Source organism: Mobula birostris, chromosome 16 (assembly GCF_030028105.1).
Source record: "Mobula birostris isolate sMobBir1 chromosome 16, sMobBir1.hap1, whole genome shotgun sequence".
NCBI lineage: Eukaryota > Metazoa > Chordata > Chondrichthyes > Myliobatiformes > Myliobatidae > Mobula > Mobula birostris.
In genome coordinates this window covers 51,976,573-51,991,283 of record NC_092385.1, presented here as the reverse complement: position 1 = coordinate 51,991,283, position 14,711 = coordinate 51,976,573, and the positions used below count along the sequence as shown (strand labels likewise).

Below are 14,711 nucleotides of genomic sequence, written 5' to 3'. Positions count from 1 at the left end.
CCTCATTCTGCTCCTACATGTTATGGTCTAACGGCCGTGAAAGCGGAAGAGACGTTCATTTCACCAGTTTAGTCAAGTAGTCAATTTTTGTGGTCTATTGTCCAATTTTGTTAGCGTTCATCATTTTCCAATGCAATCATATTGCTGAACTGTTTTGGAACCTTTGTTTGTTGGCAGCTGGTGAATGCTGGTGAAGATGTTCTGATTTTCTACAACGACCGAGCTTCCTTCCAGACTTTAGTACAAATGATGCGGTCTGAGCGGGACCGGATGGACGAGAACAGTCCCCTCATGTACCACATCCACTTGGTGGAGCTGCTGGCAGTCTGCACCGAGGGCAAAAATGTCTACACAGAGATAAAATGCAACTCTCTTTTACCATTGGATGACATTGTCAGAGTGTCAACCCATGAGGACTGCATACCTGAGGTAAGTGGACCGTCCAGGGTTCTCAGCCCTCTGGTGTTGGTTCAATATATGGTAAATGACCTTTGATATAAGGAATTGTGTAATCCTAATTTACTTGATCCACTCCTGTCTAATATTGTCTAACTTTTCATGCTGATTTCTAATTCAGCTCACTGGGTCTGCACTGGCACTCAAATCTACTCCAGCATCTTGCATTTATTTCCCTGCAATTTACTTTCTCTCAGCTTCTCATTTACTCTACCCCAATTCTCCTACCATTCACTGACATTAGGGGCTATTTAATGCTGCCAATTCACCCAATTGTGTCTCTCCTGTTCTTCTATTTTACAGATTTTTGGATTTGATCTGCTACTCTTAATATTCAGTTTGCAGACCACACAAGTTGATAGGATTGTGTGGCACCAACGCTGACTAAGAATGATCTGAATTCTCTTTATTCGTGCTCCTAACATCTATTATAGGCTGGAGATGTGGAAGTGATGGTCATGTCTGCTTCAAATGAAGTCACCCCTGTTTGAGAAGCCTCCATGGTTACTCTGAAAATTAGCTGATTTGCATGACGGGGGTGGGGGTGAGAAGTCCATTGATTAAAAATGTTAATATTGTTTTCATTTTAGTGTGACAGAAGTACAATAATTAGTTTATTCTTTGAATACATGATGCTTGTAAATACAGTGACAGAGGGAATGTGACTGGCAGAAGCAAAGTTTTCTTTGAGTAACTTTTTCAAACAACTATGTTTGCTTCAATTGCTGCTTCTGATGACCTGGTAAAAGGAGTAAAACGTTTTTGGTCAGAATAGAATATTGATATTTTTGCTGATGGATAACACTTTAAAGGTTGCATTCTTAGAAGCGACCATTCCTGATGCAGATGGTATGCCAGGCCCATCTGCTCATTACTGAAAGGGTATTCTGGTTGGGTGAAAAATTCCTTTAACAGGTTATTGATAAACTATATAGGTATTGATGGGAACCTTCGAACACTGCCTCTCCATCAGCAAAGAGCAGGATTACCCAGTGGCCAAGCATTTTAATTCCCATCCCCATTCTCACGCACAGAGTAGTAGGTGTGTAGAATGCACTGCCAGTGACTCTAGTAGAGGCAGATACAATAGGGTCTTTTAAGACTATTGGATAGGTACTTGGAGCTGAGGAAAATTGAGGGCTATGTGGTAGGAAAATTCTAGGCAGCTTCTAGAGTACGTTGCGTGGTCGGCACAACATTGTGGGCTGAGCCTGTAATGTGCTGTAGATTTGTATTTTTTCCCATTCTGACATGTCAATCCATGGCCTCCTCTATTACCACGATGAGACAGTAATATGAGGAGTAAAAACCTCATATTCCATTTGGGTAGCCTGCAATCTGATGGCATGAACTTTGATTTCTCCAATGTCTGCTATTTCTTTCTCACTCCTCCCCCCCCCCCCACCTTCCCTCTTCTTCTATTCCCTATTCTGGCCACACTCTTACCTCTTCTCTTCTCCTCACCTGCCTATCACCTCCCCCTTGTGCCTCTCCTCCTTCACTTTCTCCTATAGGCCACTCTCCTATCAGATTCCTCCTTCTCCAGCCCTTTGCCTTTCCCACCCACCTGGCTTCGCCTCTCACCTCCTAGCTTGAACTGCTTTCCCTCCCCCCTCCCCATCACTTTATTCTGGAATTTCTCCCCCTTCCTTTCCAGCCCTGATGAAGAATCTTGGCCCAAAATGTCAACCATTTGTTCCTCTCCATAGATGCTGCCTGACCTGCCGAGTCTCTCCAGCATTGTGTGTGTGTGTGTTGCACTGATAGGAACTGTTGTGCTTTATTGTGAAATAATATTCCAGCCATCTTCCTACTGCAATCAAAGTTCTTAAGCTTTCAAACACCACTATTTTATGTCAAAGATATTGGGTGCAATAACTGATTGTGCTGTGTCAACTAGCTTGAGACCTTTCTCTGCAGATCTGGAAGCATCCATTTTGTATCCCACCAACTTATTTATAAACCTGAGCAATTTGATGTCAATTTTCAAGCCCTCTTTCCCCAGAGCTCTCTGTACAGTATACTCTGAGATAGCATGTGCCAATAATTTGTTTCTTTTCCTAGGTGAAAATTGCTTACATTAACTTTCTCAATCACTGCTATGTGGACACAGAGGTGGAGATGAAGGAAATTTATACCAGCAATCATATGTGGAAGCTTTTTGAGAACTTTCTTGTGGACATTTGTAGGGTAAGTGTCTGTGCTTGCCTTTGGAGACTGCATGAATTGTGTGCCCCATGTTTTGAGTGACTTGTCCCTTGGGAACAGGAGATGATCAGGTGGCTGTACTTTGTGTTTCTCAATCTGCGGGTCGTAATAGCCAGCAATAACTCCATCTTATCTAGATTTATGTCTCAGTTCATTGAAGAGTTGAGCAGAATTGTGTTTCTTCAGCTCATAACACTTGCAGCTAAATTGGAAACACAAAATTTTATTGCATCACCACAATAAACTGATCTAATGAAATCCTTCTCTTTGCAGATGCCAGAAGGGCTTTAAAATGTTTAACCTGTTTGCGTGATAAGGAAGCACAGGCAGCATTTAGCATCCAATCACAAACGTGAAAATCTGCAGATGTGGGAAATCCGGGTAACACACCCAAAATGCTGGAGGAACTCAGCAGGCCAGGCAGCATTTATGGAAAAAAGTACAGTTGACCTTTTGAAACACCAACTGTACTCTTTATTTCCATAGATGCTGCCTGGCCTGCTGAGTTCCTCCAGCATTCTGTGTGTGTGTCCTAATATTTTGGGAAATTACCTTTTCTTGATCCCTGGGTGGCTTTATCAATTGACAGTGATACAATAGTTGCTCAATATGAGAGCCACCTTGAGAGCATTCTATATAGACTGTGGAATATGATACCTACGTGTGGTTGGTGAAGAGTGGGGTGGGGGGAGGGGTTGAATTGTCATCTTCAGCCACACGTATCAAGCACATTTAATATTAAGTCTGTTCTCTTTGACATGACACTTCCCGCTATTTGCGGTGGAGATAAATATTTCAACAAACCTTGCTGCTTCCTGTGATATTGGTAGCTTTTCAACAACAGGCACATGTATCCTGTTGGAGAATCAGTTAACTCCTATCCTAGTAGGCATCATGCTGGGAGCCATTTAGAATGATTGACCCTGGTTGAGTGGAATCAATCCCTTTTGATGCTGCAAGTGAGGGAGACATATAATTACTCTTTAGCCAGTGCTTGGACTGATATATTTGCTTTAATGTTGTCCACCCTTGATGTAATAACAAATTAATGTCTCCTCATTGGCTATTACAACAACCCAACTCCCATTTTTTCCTCATACAAGAATGCACTTATGCACTTGAATAGGGTGTTAAGTGTCCAGAAGTACTCGTGGTAGGCATGATGTCTCAATGGATGATCTGGAAGTCCTGTATTGGATTCAACATTGCAACAATATATAACATGGAGTCTAGTTGTTTTGCCAAGCTGAATTATGTAATTGTTGATGCCAAAGGAGGAAACCCCAGTTGCTGGGAATCTTAAAACCCAAACAGAAAATGCTGAGGTACTCAGCAGGGCAGGCAGAATCTGAAGAGAGAATTGGAGATAATGTGGAATGACCACTGACCTTCTCACTCAATAGGTGCTGTACTACCTGCTGAGTATTTATGTTGTCCTTTCTATCTCGATGTGTGTTGTATGTGAGTCACTTTTGTCCATGTATCCTGCCACGTAACAAGCCCTTTATTTCTACCTCGTATCTGTCTAGCTTCCATCATTTTTTCTTCAAATACCCCAAACTGCATCACCTAAAAGCAACAGAGGAAAGATCTAAGCAACACACATAAAAGTTGCTGGTGAACGCAGCAGGCCAGGCAGCACCTCTAGGAAGAGGTGCAGTCGACATTTCAGGCCGAGACCCTTCATCAGGACAGGAAAGATCCAAATCCTCCTTTACTATGATTTTAAGTATCCAAAGAGATGGCAATATGTTCATGACGCTGTTACTCTTGCAAATTCCTTCTGATTTTTTTTTAAATCTGTGAAGCTTCAAGTGCTCTCCTGTGCTAGGTATTGTGTGAATTTGGAAGCATGTATGATTAAGCCTGAAGCTGTTTCTAGCGTGGTAGTTGTATAAAAGGACCAGTCCATAGTCGTCCTTGATGATGCCTGTGCTTATTTTCTGCATAATGCATGTGAATGACTTGATTGATTCAGTCAAAATTTAGCTCATTGCTGTGAGGCAGGAGTCTGATATTAGCCCTTCCTCTTGCCACTCATGGCAACAGCACAAACCTAGTTCTGTTAAGCATAGGTTATGTAGTTTATTCTTGACTGTTAATGGTTTCTCCTACTAGAACAGGCATTCTTAAAAATGAATGATATTGGTGGACCAAATGGTGTCGATGACCATCTTAACAGCTTCATGATACCCTCACCAATTTCAGCTTTTCATTCTTACTGACTTCAACTTCTCAAAATGTGATTTTAAAACCATCCATATCCTCAAGATTCAAATTTAGTTATCATGTGTACATCAAAACTTACAATGAAATGTGTCATTTGCATTAACAACTAAAACACTGAAGGATACGCTGGGGTGAGCCTGCAAGTGGCACCACACATTCTGGTGCCAACCTGGCATTGCCACAGTGCGTAGCAGAGCAACGCAGGACACAACAAAGAGAACAACAGCCCCTTTCCTACCTCCCACCCACCCATCCAAGTACGTACACAGTTCTGCAATCCCAAGATAGGCCATCTTTGGCCTCCAGCCTTCAGCGGACTCAGGCTCACAGACATTCGGCCTTCAATTTTCCCCAGCAGACGCGTAGAGGTTTTCGGGCTCAGGGCTTCAGACCTCGCTGTTGGCCCAGATCTATGGATTTCTGGTCTAGGAGCACATGGGTACAGAATTGTACCTGTATTATTGTGGATCCTGAATTTCTAGGAGCCATTACACTCAGCTTTTGTCGGTATCCTATCTTCAAGGTGCGTTTAAAATTAAAGTGCCAACCATTTGAGTTGGTCTGAAGCTCAACAGTGTCAATGTTGAGATGTTTCCACAAGTGGGAAAATTTCGATCCATTGGACACAGTTACTAGATTTTAGGCTAACCATTTAAAACTAGGATGTCCATTTTTAAAATAAATCTCAGGGAATTGAGGGCTATGGGAGGTGGCAAAGAAAATGAGATGAGGTTTAGGGTCAATCACCTACAATCATATTATCAGGATAGGTTTGAGGGGCTGAGTGGCCTACTGATGCTCCTATTTTTGTGCTTTCATGTTTGTTTATATTGGGCTGTCATGATGTTGTGCTGTGCTTGGAGCCTGGCATTCCAGCACTGTTTATGAAACCATTGGCTGTTCCAAATCCCTCACTCCTGACAATTGTAGTTGGTGCCCATTGGAGATCGCACACAGTGAGGAGGCGGACAAGGGACTTTGTGCCCATTTTCTAGACATCTCCTCCTTGTTGCTAAGTTGCTTCGAGGATGTCTTCCAGGGAGCTTATCACTGTTACTAAGTAACTTTAACATCTATTTTTCAGGTTACCCTTGGGCTCTGATTTCCAGATCTGTGTAGATTTATTAATTCTCTTAATCAGCATTGTTAGCTCCTCGATCTCCAGGAAAGTGCCAGCAAGCATTAGATGTCACTAACAGCTTCTTTTGACATATACTTCACAGCTGATGTGCAGTTACTGCAAAAGGAATTCTCTAGAAATAAAAATAGAATTGGAATCAGGATTACTAACCCCGCCTGAAATGAGATAAAATGTGTTGCTTTACAGCAGCATTACAATGCAAAGATGTAGAATTAATATAAATTAGAAAATAAATAGTTGGGGGGGACAGTAATAGGGTAGTGTTCTGGACTGTCCAGCATCTAATGGTAGAGAGGACAGATTATTTTCTAAACCGTTGAGTGTGTGTCTCAGGCTCTGGTACCACCTCCATGTTGGTAGTAATGAGAAAAGATCATGTCCTAGATGCTATGAGTCCTTGGTGATGGATGTTGCCCCCTTCAGCACCTGCTTGTTAAGGATGTCATTGATGTTGGGGTTGGTTTTGAACTGGCTGAGTCTACAACCCTTTACAAGCCTTTAGCGAATCTAGGCATCAGAGCATCTATTCTAGGCTTCAATGCAACTAGTCAGGATGCTCTCCACTGTGAATCTATAGAAATTTGCAAGAGACTTCGGTGATGTACTAAATCTACTCGAACTCCTAATGAAGTACAACCTCTGGTGTGCCTTCTTCCTGATTGCCTCGATGTGTTGGGCCGGGATGAATCCTCTTACGATGTTGATGTCCAGGAGCTTGAAACTGCTTATCTTTTTCCTTCCTATTTCTGCTAACCTGTCAGCGTCCAATGGCTTTTTTCCTTCTGCTCAGTGCCTGGAAAATTATAGACTAATGAGTACAAATTTTAATTAAAAGCATCCAAATTTTTGTAGGAGGAACATTTTGAATTTAATAAAGAAACTAAGTAATTCAGATGGGTTGTGTATATTGATAGTTAGCATAACTGAAAGTGAAGATTGTTTTACTGATCATAAGAACTGAACTGATTGATGTTATAAAAGGCAAAAACAATTTGTATTCTGAAAAGGATTAAATAGGTGGCACAGTGACACAATAATTGAATTAGAGATTTAAAAATTAGCTTTATTTGACACATCTACATCGAACTATACAGCAAAATGTGTTGTTTCTGTCAAATCAAATCAACACGATTTGTGCTGGGCAGCCTGCATGTGTCACCACATTTCCATCACCAACATAACCTGCCCACAACTCACTAACCCAAACTGTACATCCTTGTAATGTGGGAGGAAGCTGGGGCACCCGGAGGGAACAAAAAGTCGCAGGGAGATTGGATAAACTACTTACAGATGGCAGCGGGAATCGAACCCCAAACTGAAAGGATAGTGCTGTAGAGCAGTCATACTATCCACTGCATCACTGTGCCGCAAACCACTGCTTTGAAGTTCCAGTGAACTGGGTTCATTACAGACCTCTAAGGCTACCTGGTGCTGAGTTTGCATATTCTCCCTATGATCACGTGGGTCTCCATCAGGTGCTCTGGTTTCCTCCTACACCCTAAAGACATGTGGATTGATAAATTAATTGGTTATTGTAAATTGCCCAAAGTGGGTGTTAGAATCTGGGATAACTACTGGAAGTGTGGAGTGAATAAAATAGAGTTAGAGATGGCTTTTTTCCTACATGTATGCTTGATGCCTGGCTTGAGCTGAAGAAATTGTTTCAGAGCTGTTATCAGTCTGATCTCAAACAAACACTACCCACCAAGCACTTCCTCCCTGCCCTCAGTCAACTTTCCCAAATAAATGCCTCGACCTTTCCAAATTGCAAATTCTTTCTTTTAATTATGAATACAAGATGTGGCAGTCTTAGTAAGAAGCTGACATCCAGATACAACAGACCAGAATCTTCTTGTCTTTCAGGTGTGCAACAATACCACAGACCGGAAGCATGCTGACAATGTCCTGGAGAGATACGTGACTGAAACAGTCATGAGCATCGTCACCACTTTCTTCAGCTCTCCCTTCTCTGATCAAAGCACAAGTTTGCAGGTAGAGCATACCATCTCTCCAGATTGTTGTGTGTGTTGCAGGACTTCTTCATTTTCCTCTCCCAGACATGCTTGGTGTCGTGAAGTGTGTAAGACTGTAGTTGTATTGCAAAAAAAAACCGATACTACCACTGATAAAATGGGGGAGAAAAAACTTGACAAATTTCTTGCAACTATGTGATGTTATTTTCCACCCAGAAATGGACTTTCTGTCTTTCTCTTACAAAGTTAAGGATTGATCACTCCTTTAAGATTAGTGCTCCTATCCTACGTAATTCTGTTGAGGTGCGGCATTAGGCTGCTATATTGACTTTTTAGTAGCTACGATGAATGAAAGTTCAGCCGTGGGAGTGGTGGAAAAGCTGACCCATTGAATTCTTGCTTAAGGTTTGAGGTAAAGGCTGAGTTGCACTGTTGTCCGGAAATGTAATTCGCCGCAGGCTTTTGGAAGCCTATTGAAGGAAGCAAGATATTCATTGAAGTGCTTCCCACTCCCATTTTGCAGAAGTCTAAAACAGAAAGCCACCTACATATTACAGAAAGAACCACTATTTATTTTTTATATTTTCATTTGTCTTTGATCTGCAAGTTCAGGTTCTGAGTTGCACACAAAAAATACTGGAGGAATTCAGCAAGCCAGGTATGCGGACAAGAGTTCAGTGAGTCGGGACCTTACAGAAACAATGGACCTACCACAACAGTCAGTTTTGTGGATCCTGGGTAGGAGGTAGAAATGAACATTGTGTGGTATGAAATTCAGGGTTGGTCGCAGTGGATGGGAGATCTCCAGAGGCAATGAAGTAGATGATGATGCAGGAGGCAATGGCTTAATACTATTTAGTAGGGGTCCTATTCATGACTTAAGTGAAGGGAAGTGTCTGTGAGTTGTTGCCAACCTCAGCAAAGTAGTGGTCAGTCTGCCAGGAATCAGATTTCACTGTTTTATAAGGTATGAAAGGAGGAGGTATGTCATTGAGTTTTTGCATAACATATGGGGGTTGCTTATTAGTGCAAGTCAAAGCTTTTATCCCCCAAGTGCATTAGTAATAAAGTTTGTTTGTCTATAATTCCAAAGCCCTCAAAATAATTCCTACCTATCGGCAGAATGGAATGAATGTTGAATTCTATAAATCACTTATTTTGAAATGTACCTTATTAAAATCTTCTATATTAGCCAGATCTTCATCAGCTACAAAATAATGTAATGTCATATCTGTGCTCCATTGCATTTGTTTGCTTGCCCTATGTTAGGTGGATTAAATCCCTTAAGAATTCAATTGACAGATTTTCATGTTATTTCATTTTGGGGAAGTGGATCCAGGGCAGACCTACCAGTAGGTAACTTGTAGGGCAAACACACTTACTGAGGATAAAGTTAATGCAGTTCATGATGGTTTAGAAACGTCTTAGTGTGATCCTAATTGGACACTCTATGCTTGATTGTTTCAGAATCAGAATAAGAATCAGGTTTTAAATCACTGACGTAAATCGTGAAATTTGTTGGTTTGTGGCAGCAGTACATTGCAATACATAGTAATAAAAATGGAGAATTATAATAAGTATATATATATAAATTAATTAATAAATAGTGCAAAATGAGAGGGTAAAATACTAAGGTAGTGCTCATGGGTTCATTGACCATTCAGAATGGAGGGAAAGAAGCTGTTCCTAAAATTGAACTGCTTGTTATATGAAGAGCGTTTGATGGCTCTGGGCCTGGATTCACTATAATTCAGAAGAACGAGGGGTGACCTAATTGAAACATCAAATGGTGAAAGGCCTTTTTAGGGTGAATGTGGGCAAGATGTTTCCTATAGTGGGAGAGTCTAAGACCAGAGGACACAGCCTCAGAATAGAGGAGCATCCTTTTAGAACAGAGGTGGTGAATCTGTGGAATGCATTGCAGTAGGCAGCTGGGGAGGTCAAGTCTTCATGTGTTTTTAGGGCAGAAGTTGATAGATTCTTGATAGGTATGGGCATGGTGGGATACAGGGAGAAGGCAGGAGGTTAGGGCTGAGAGGGGAAATGGATCAGCCATGATGAAATGGCAGAGCAGACTTAATAGGCCAAATGGTCTAATTCTGCTCCTATATCTTATGGTCTAAAATGTTGCGAGTATCTCTTCAGGATTCTGTACCTTCCCTCTGGCAGTATTAAGAGGAGAGCATGTGTTAGGTGATGAGGGTACTTAATGATGGTTGTCGCCTTTTTGAGGCACATCCTTGATGCCAGGGAGGCTGGTGCCCATGATAGAGCTGGCTGAATTTGCAACCCTCTGCAGCTTTTGCCGATCCTGTGCAGTGGCCCCTCCATGCGAGGTTCTGATTCAACCAGTTAGAATGCTCACCACTGTGCATCTGTAGAAATTTGGCTGAAGTCTTCGCTGACGTGCCAAATCTCGTCAAACTCTTAATGAAATATAGCCGCTGGCTGCCTTTTGAAATTGCATCAAAGTATTGGCTCCGATAGATCTTCAGAGAAGTTGACACCCAGTAATTTGAATCTGCTCATTCTTTCAATTGCTGAGCACTGGTGTGTGTTCTCTTGACTTCCCCTTCCTGAAGTCCACAATCAATTCCTTGGCCTTAGTGGTGTTGAATGGAAGGTTGTTGGTGTGACACCACTCAACCAGCTGATTTATCTCATTCTTGTACGCCTCCTCATCACCATCTAAGATACTGCCAAAAACTGTTGTCATCAGCAAATTTATAGATGGTGCTTGAACTGTGCCTAGCCCTTTAGTCATGAATGAAGTGTAGAGCAGTGGGCGAAGCACCCATCCTTAAGGTGCGCCAATGTTGATTGTCAGTGGAGAGGAATGTTATTTCTCATCCACTGACTCTGGTCTTCTGATGAGGAAGTTAAGGAAAGGATCTAATTGTAGAGGGAGGGAGGTTTCGGATGCATTTCTCTCTTCTCAGACAGTCCCTTGGCATCTCAAGTGACTTGCTGCCTGATTTTCTGAACTCTGTGACTGATGCTGCATGTCCAAAATTAGATAGTCACATGGGTCATAAAAAATGGAGGGCTATTTAAGAAGAAAGTGTTAGATTGATTTTAGAGTAGATTATATAGTTGGCACAACATCATGGGCCAAAGGGCATGTGGTGTTCTCTGTTTTATGTTCTAAATATTTCTTTTCCACAAAGTGGCCAAGGGCCAGAGATTCCAAGGAGTCGGTGGATTGACTCAAGGAGGCTTCAAACATATCCTTGTAAATTTTCCTCTGCCCACCGGGTAGTCTGTGCGTAGGGCTGAGCTTGGAATTGAGCGACTGCTCCGGAGTCTGGCAAGTGATATGATCTATGGACCGTGTGCAACTCAAGCCTCAATGTGAGCGTTGTGCATGGGAAAGGGATTGAGGTTGGTTCACTTGTTTGCATATGCTGTATTCCAAAGCAATACACATGCTGGAGGAACTCATCAGATCAGACAACATCTATGGAAATGAATACATAGTTGACACTTCAGGCCCAGACCATTCTTCCTTACAATTATTTTGAGTTTCTGTGTGCTGTTTTGAAGAGACTGAAGGTTTCCTAGACTCATTTTCTATACTTCTCTACTTTCAGTGTCCTGAGACCAAGAAGTCTCAGGATTTTGTTTTTTTGGGGGGGGCATGTTGATGAATATTAGATTATGAGAACACTCATTACTCCTTTATTGTCATTTAGAAATGCATACATGCATTAAGAAATGATACAATGTTTCTCCAAAGTGATATCACAGAAAACAGGACAAACCAAAGACTAACACTGACAGAACCACATAATTATAACATACAGTTACAGCAGTGCAAAACAATACCGTAATTTGATGAAGAACAAACCATTGGCACGGTAAAATTAGTCTCGAAGTCCCCGAGTTGATCGACTCCCGAGTCCCCGATAGCAGGCGGCAAAATGGAGAAACTCCCTGCCATAAACTTTCAGGCACCGTCAACTTGCCGATGCCTTGGAAGCAGCCGACCACAGCCGACACTGAGTCCATCCATCCGAAAACTTCGAGCCTCCGACCAACCCCTCCGATACAGCCTCCCGAGCGCCATCCTCTGCCTAGCGCCTTCAACCTAGCCCTGGCCGCTGAAACAAGCAAAGCTGAGGATTCGGGGCCTTCTGCTCCGGAGATTCCGGTTACCACACAGTAGCAGCGGCAGTGAAGTGGGCATTTCAGAAGTTTTCCAGATGTTCCTCTGTACTCTCACGTCCGTCTCCATCAAATCAGAATTGTGCACGGTCCCCTACTTGACAGATTACAGATATTCATCACCGGAGAAGCCGCGTGCACTGTCGTCATGCCACCATCTTCTCCTCCTTACACTTTTACCTTTTTGGAGGTGGTTGTCAGAATCATCTCGAAAAAGAAAATCTTTGAAGTATTTTCTTTGCTATGATTGAGCTCAGAGTAGAGAGTCTTTTTCAGGAGTCTACTGCTGAGGACATTAGTGATGTGGTCTTTACATAGCAATGATTGAGTGCGATTTGGGGTCTTGATGCTTGCTGTAGAGCTGAGGGAGAGCAATGCCATTATTACACTAATCCTGGCAGTTGATCGAGAGAATATTGTGGTACAGTGTTTGCAGTACTACTTAAATACTATGAGGAACTTGTTCAAAGTAAATTTATTTTCAAGGAGCAAGTATGTCACCATGTATAACCTTGAGTTAATTTTCTTACAGGCATACTCAGTAAATCCAATAACCATAATAGAATCAATGAGAGATGCCACCAACCAGGCTTACAACCAGTGTGCAAAAGATGACAAGCTGTGCAAATACAAAAAGAAAAGAAATAATAATTATAGATAAATAAGCAATAGATGTTGAGAACATAAGATGAAGAGTCCTTGAAAGTTGAGTCCATAGGTTGTGGGAACATTTCCATGATAGGGCAAGTGAAGTTATTCCCTTTGGTTCAAGAGCATGATGGTTGAGGGGTAGTAACTGTTCCTAGTACTTCGAGTCCTGAGGCTCCTGTACCACCTTCCTGATGGCAGCAGCAAGAAGAGAGCATGGCATGGGTGGTGGGGGTCCCTGGTGATGGATGCTGTTTTCCTGTGACCGCCTCTGTGTACATGTGCTCACTGATGGGGAAGCCTTTACATGTGAAGCACTGTTCTGCATCATCTACTTTTTGTAGGATTTTTCCGTTCAAGGCCAGTGGTGATTCCATACCGGACTGTTATTCAATCAATATATTCTCCACCACGCATCCATTTAGGTTTGTCAGTTTTAGATGTCATGCCGAATCTTCTAAGGAAGTAAACGCCAAAGGACGTAGGGGCACGGTCATGCTTTCTCCGTCCATGCATTTACATGCTGGGCCCAGGACAGATGCTCTGAAGTGATAATGCCGAGGAATTTAAAGTTGCTGACCCTCTCCACCGTTGATCCCCTGATGAGGACTGGCTCACGGATCCCTGCTTTCCTCCTCCTGAAGTCAATAAATCAGCTCCTTGGTCTTGTTGACATTGAGTAAGATGTTGTGGCAACACTAAGCCAGATTTTCAATCTCCCTCCTGTTTGTTGATCCCGTCACCGCATTTGATTCATCCAACAGCAATGGTGACGTCAGCAAACTTGAATATGGCATTGGAGTTGTGCTTAGCCACGCAGTCATAAGTGTAAAGGGAGTAGAGCAGAGAGCATCTGTGGAGCACCTGTGTTGATGGAGACTGTGGAGGAGATGTTGGTGCCAATCCGAACTGATCTCCGGCTGGAAAGCATGTTGGAATATCCAATGAAATAACATAAGCATAGTCACTGTATTAAAAACAAAAGTGCAGCAAGATCCAACAAACTATATTGTAATAATTCATTAACTTGGTTACTGGGGTAACTGCAGCCAGGGTGCTTTGAGGAACCTACTTGATATAAAGCCAGAAGACCTTTGGACTTCACTTTCAGACTGCCATGCCGAAGATATCTTTGTGCCTGTCTGTGCCAGTTGATTGCTGCAGGAAGCTAGCTGGAGGCCATTTGATCATTGTTCTTTGTGTCATCTGCTGAATTCCACTCCTTTTTCTCGATCATGCAGTTTTCTTCATTGTCAATAATTTAAACCAATTCCTTTCTGACTCTGCTATCTTCCACTGCTGTTCTGTTCCAAATCACCACAACTCCCTTTCTGTAACAAAATTCTTCTTGTCAGAGTGACACTGTAGTATTGAGGTGGCACGGAGGCCCAGTGGTTAGTTTAACACTATTACAGTGCCAGCAATCCTAGTTCAATTCCCACCACCATCTTTAGGTGCTTTTTGCATTCTCCCATGACCGCGTGGATTTCCTCTGAGTGTTCCATTTTACTCCCACATTCAAAAGATGTTAATTGGTCATACAGGTGTAATTTGGGTGTGGACTTGTTGCTATTTCTCTAAATAAAATAAAATAAATCCGTGCGATTTTCTTGCTGCTCTGCAAGATTAACATGAATGTGTGGTTTTGAACTAGCGTATTGGAAACAACACACCCTGTGAGCAAATACTCACACCCACACCCAATCCATCGGCCATAAGAGCAGGAACCACTAAGACTGGTTTGACGATAACTCAGACACCATCCACAATTTGCTGAAGGACATGCACAAAGCACACGGGCAACTTTAGACAACCTGTCATCCACCAGCATCAGGCAGCTCGGAGGAAAGTGTAAAAGGCAATACGGGCCATACAAAATGAGTGGTGGACTG

General features: G+C 42.4%; 1 protein-coding gene across 9 annotated transcripts in view; it reads left to right on the top strand.

The window, feature by feature from the left end:
- Positions 1–14,711, top strand: part of itpr1b (inositol 1,4,5-trisphosphate receptor, type 1b) — a 542,905-nt gene that overhangs the window by 242,798 nt on the left and 285,396 nt on the right. For all 9 annotated transcript variants that reach the window (XM_072280628.1, XM_072280634.1, XM_072280631.1 and 6 more), the window contains exons 32-34: positions 178–429; positions 2,521–2,646; positions 7,898–8,026. In XM_072280628.1, the coding sequence (XP_072136729.1) occupies positions 178–429; positions 2,521–2,646; positions 7,898–8,026 (507 nt within the window). The remainder of the gene's footprint in view (positions 1–177; positions 430–2,520; positions 2,647–7,897; positions 8,027–14,711) is intronic.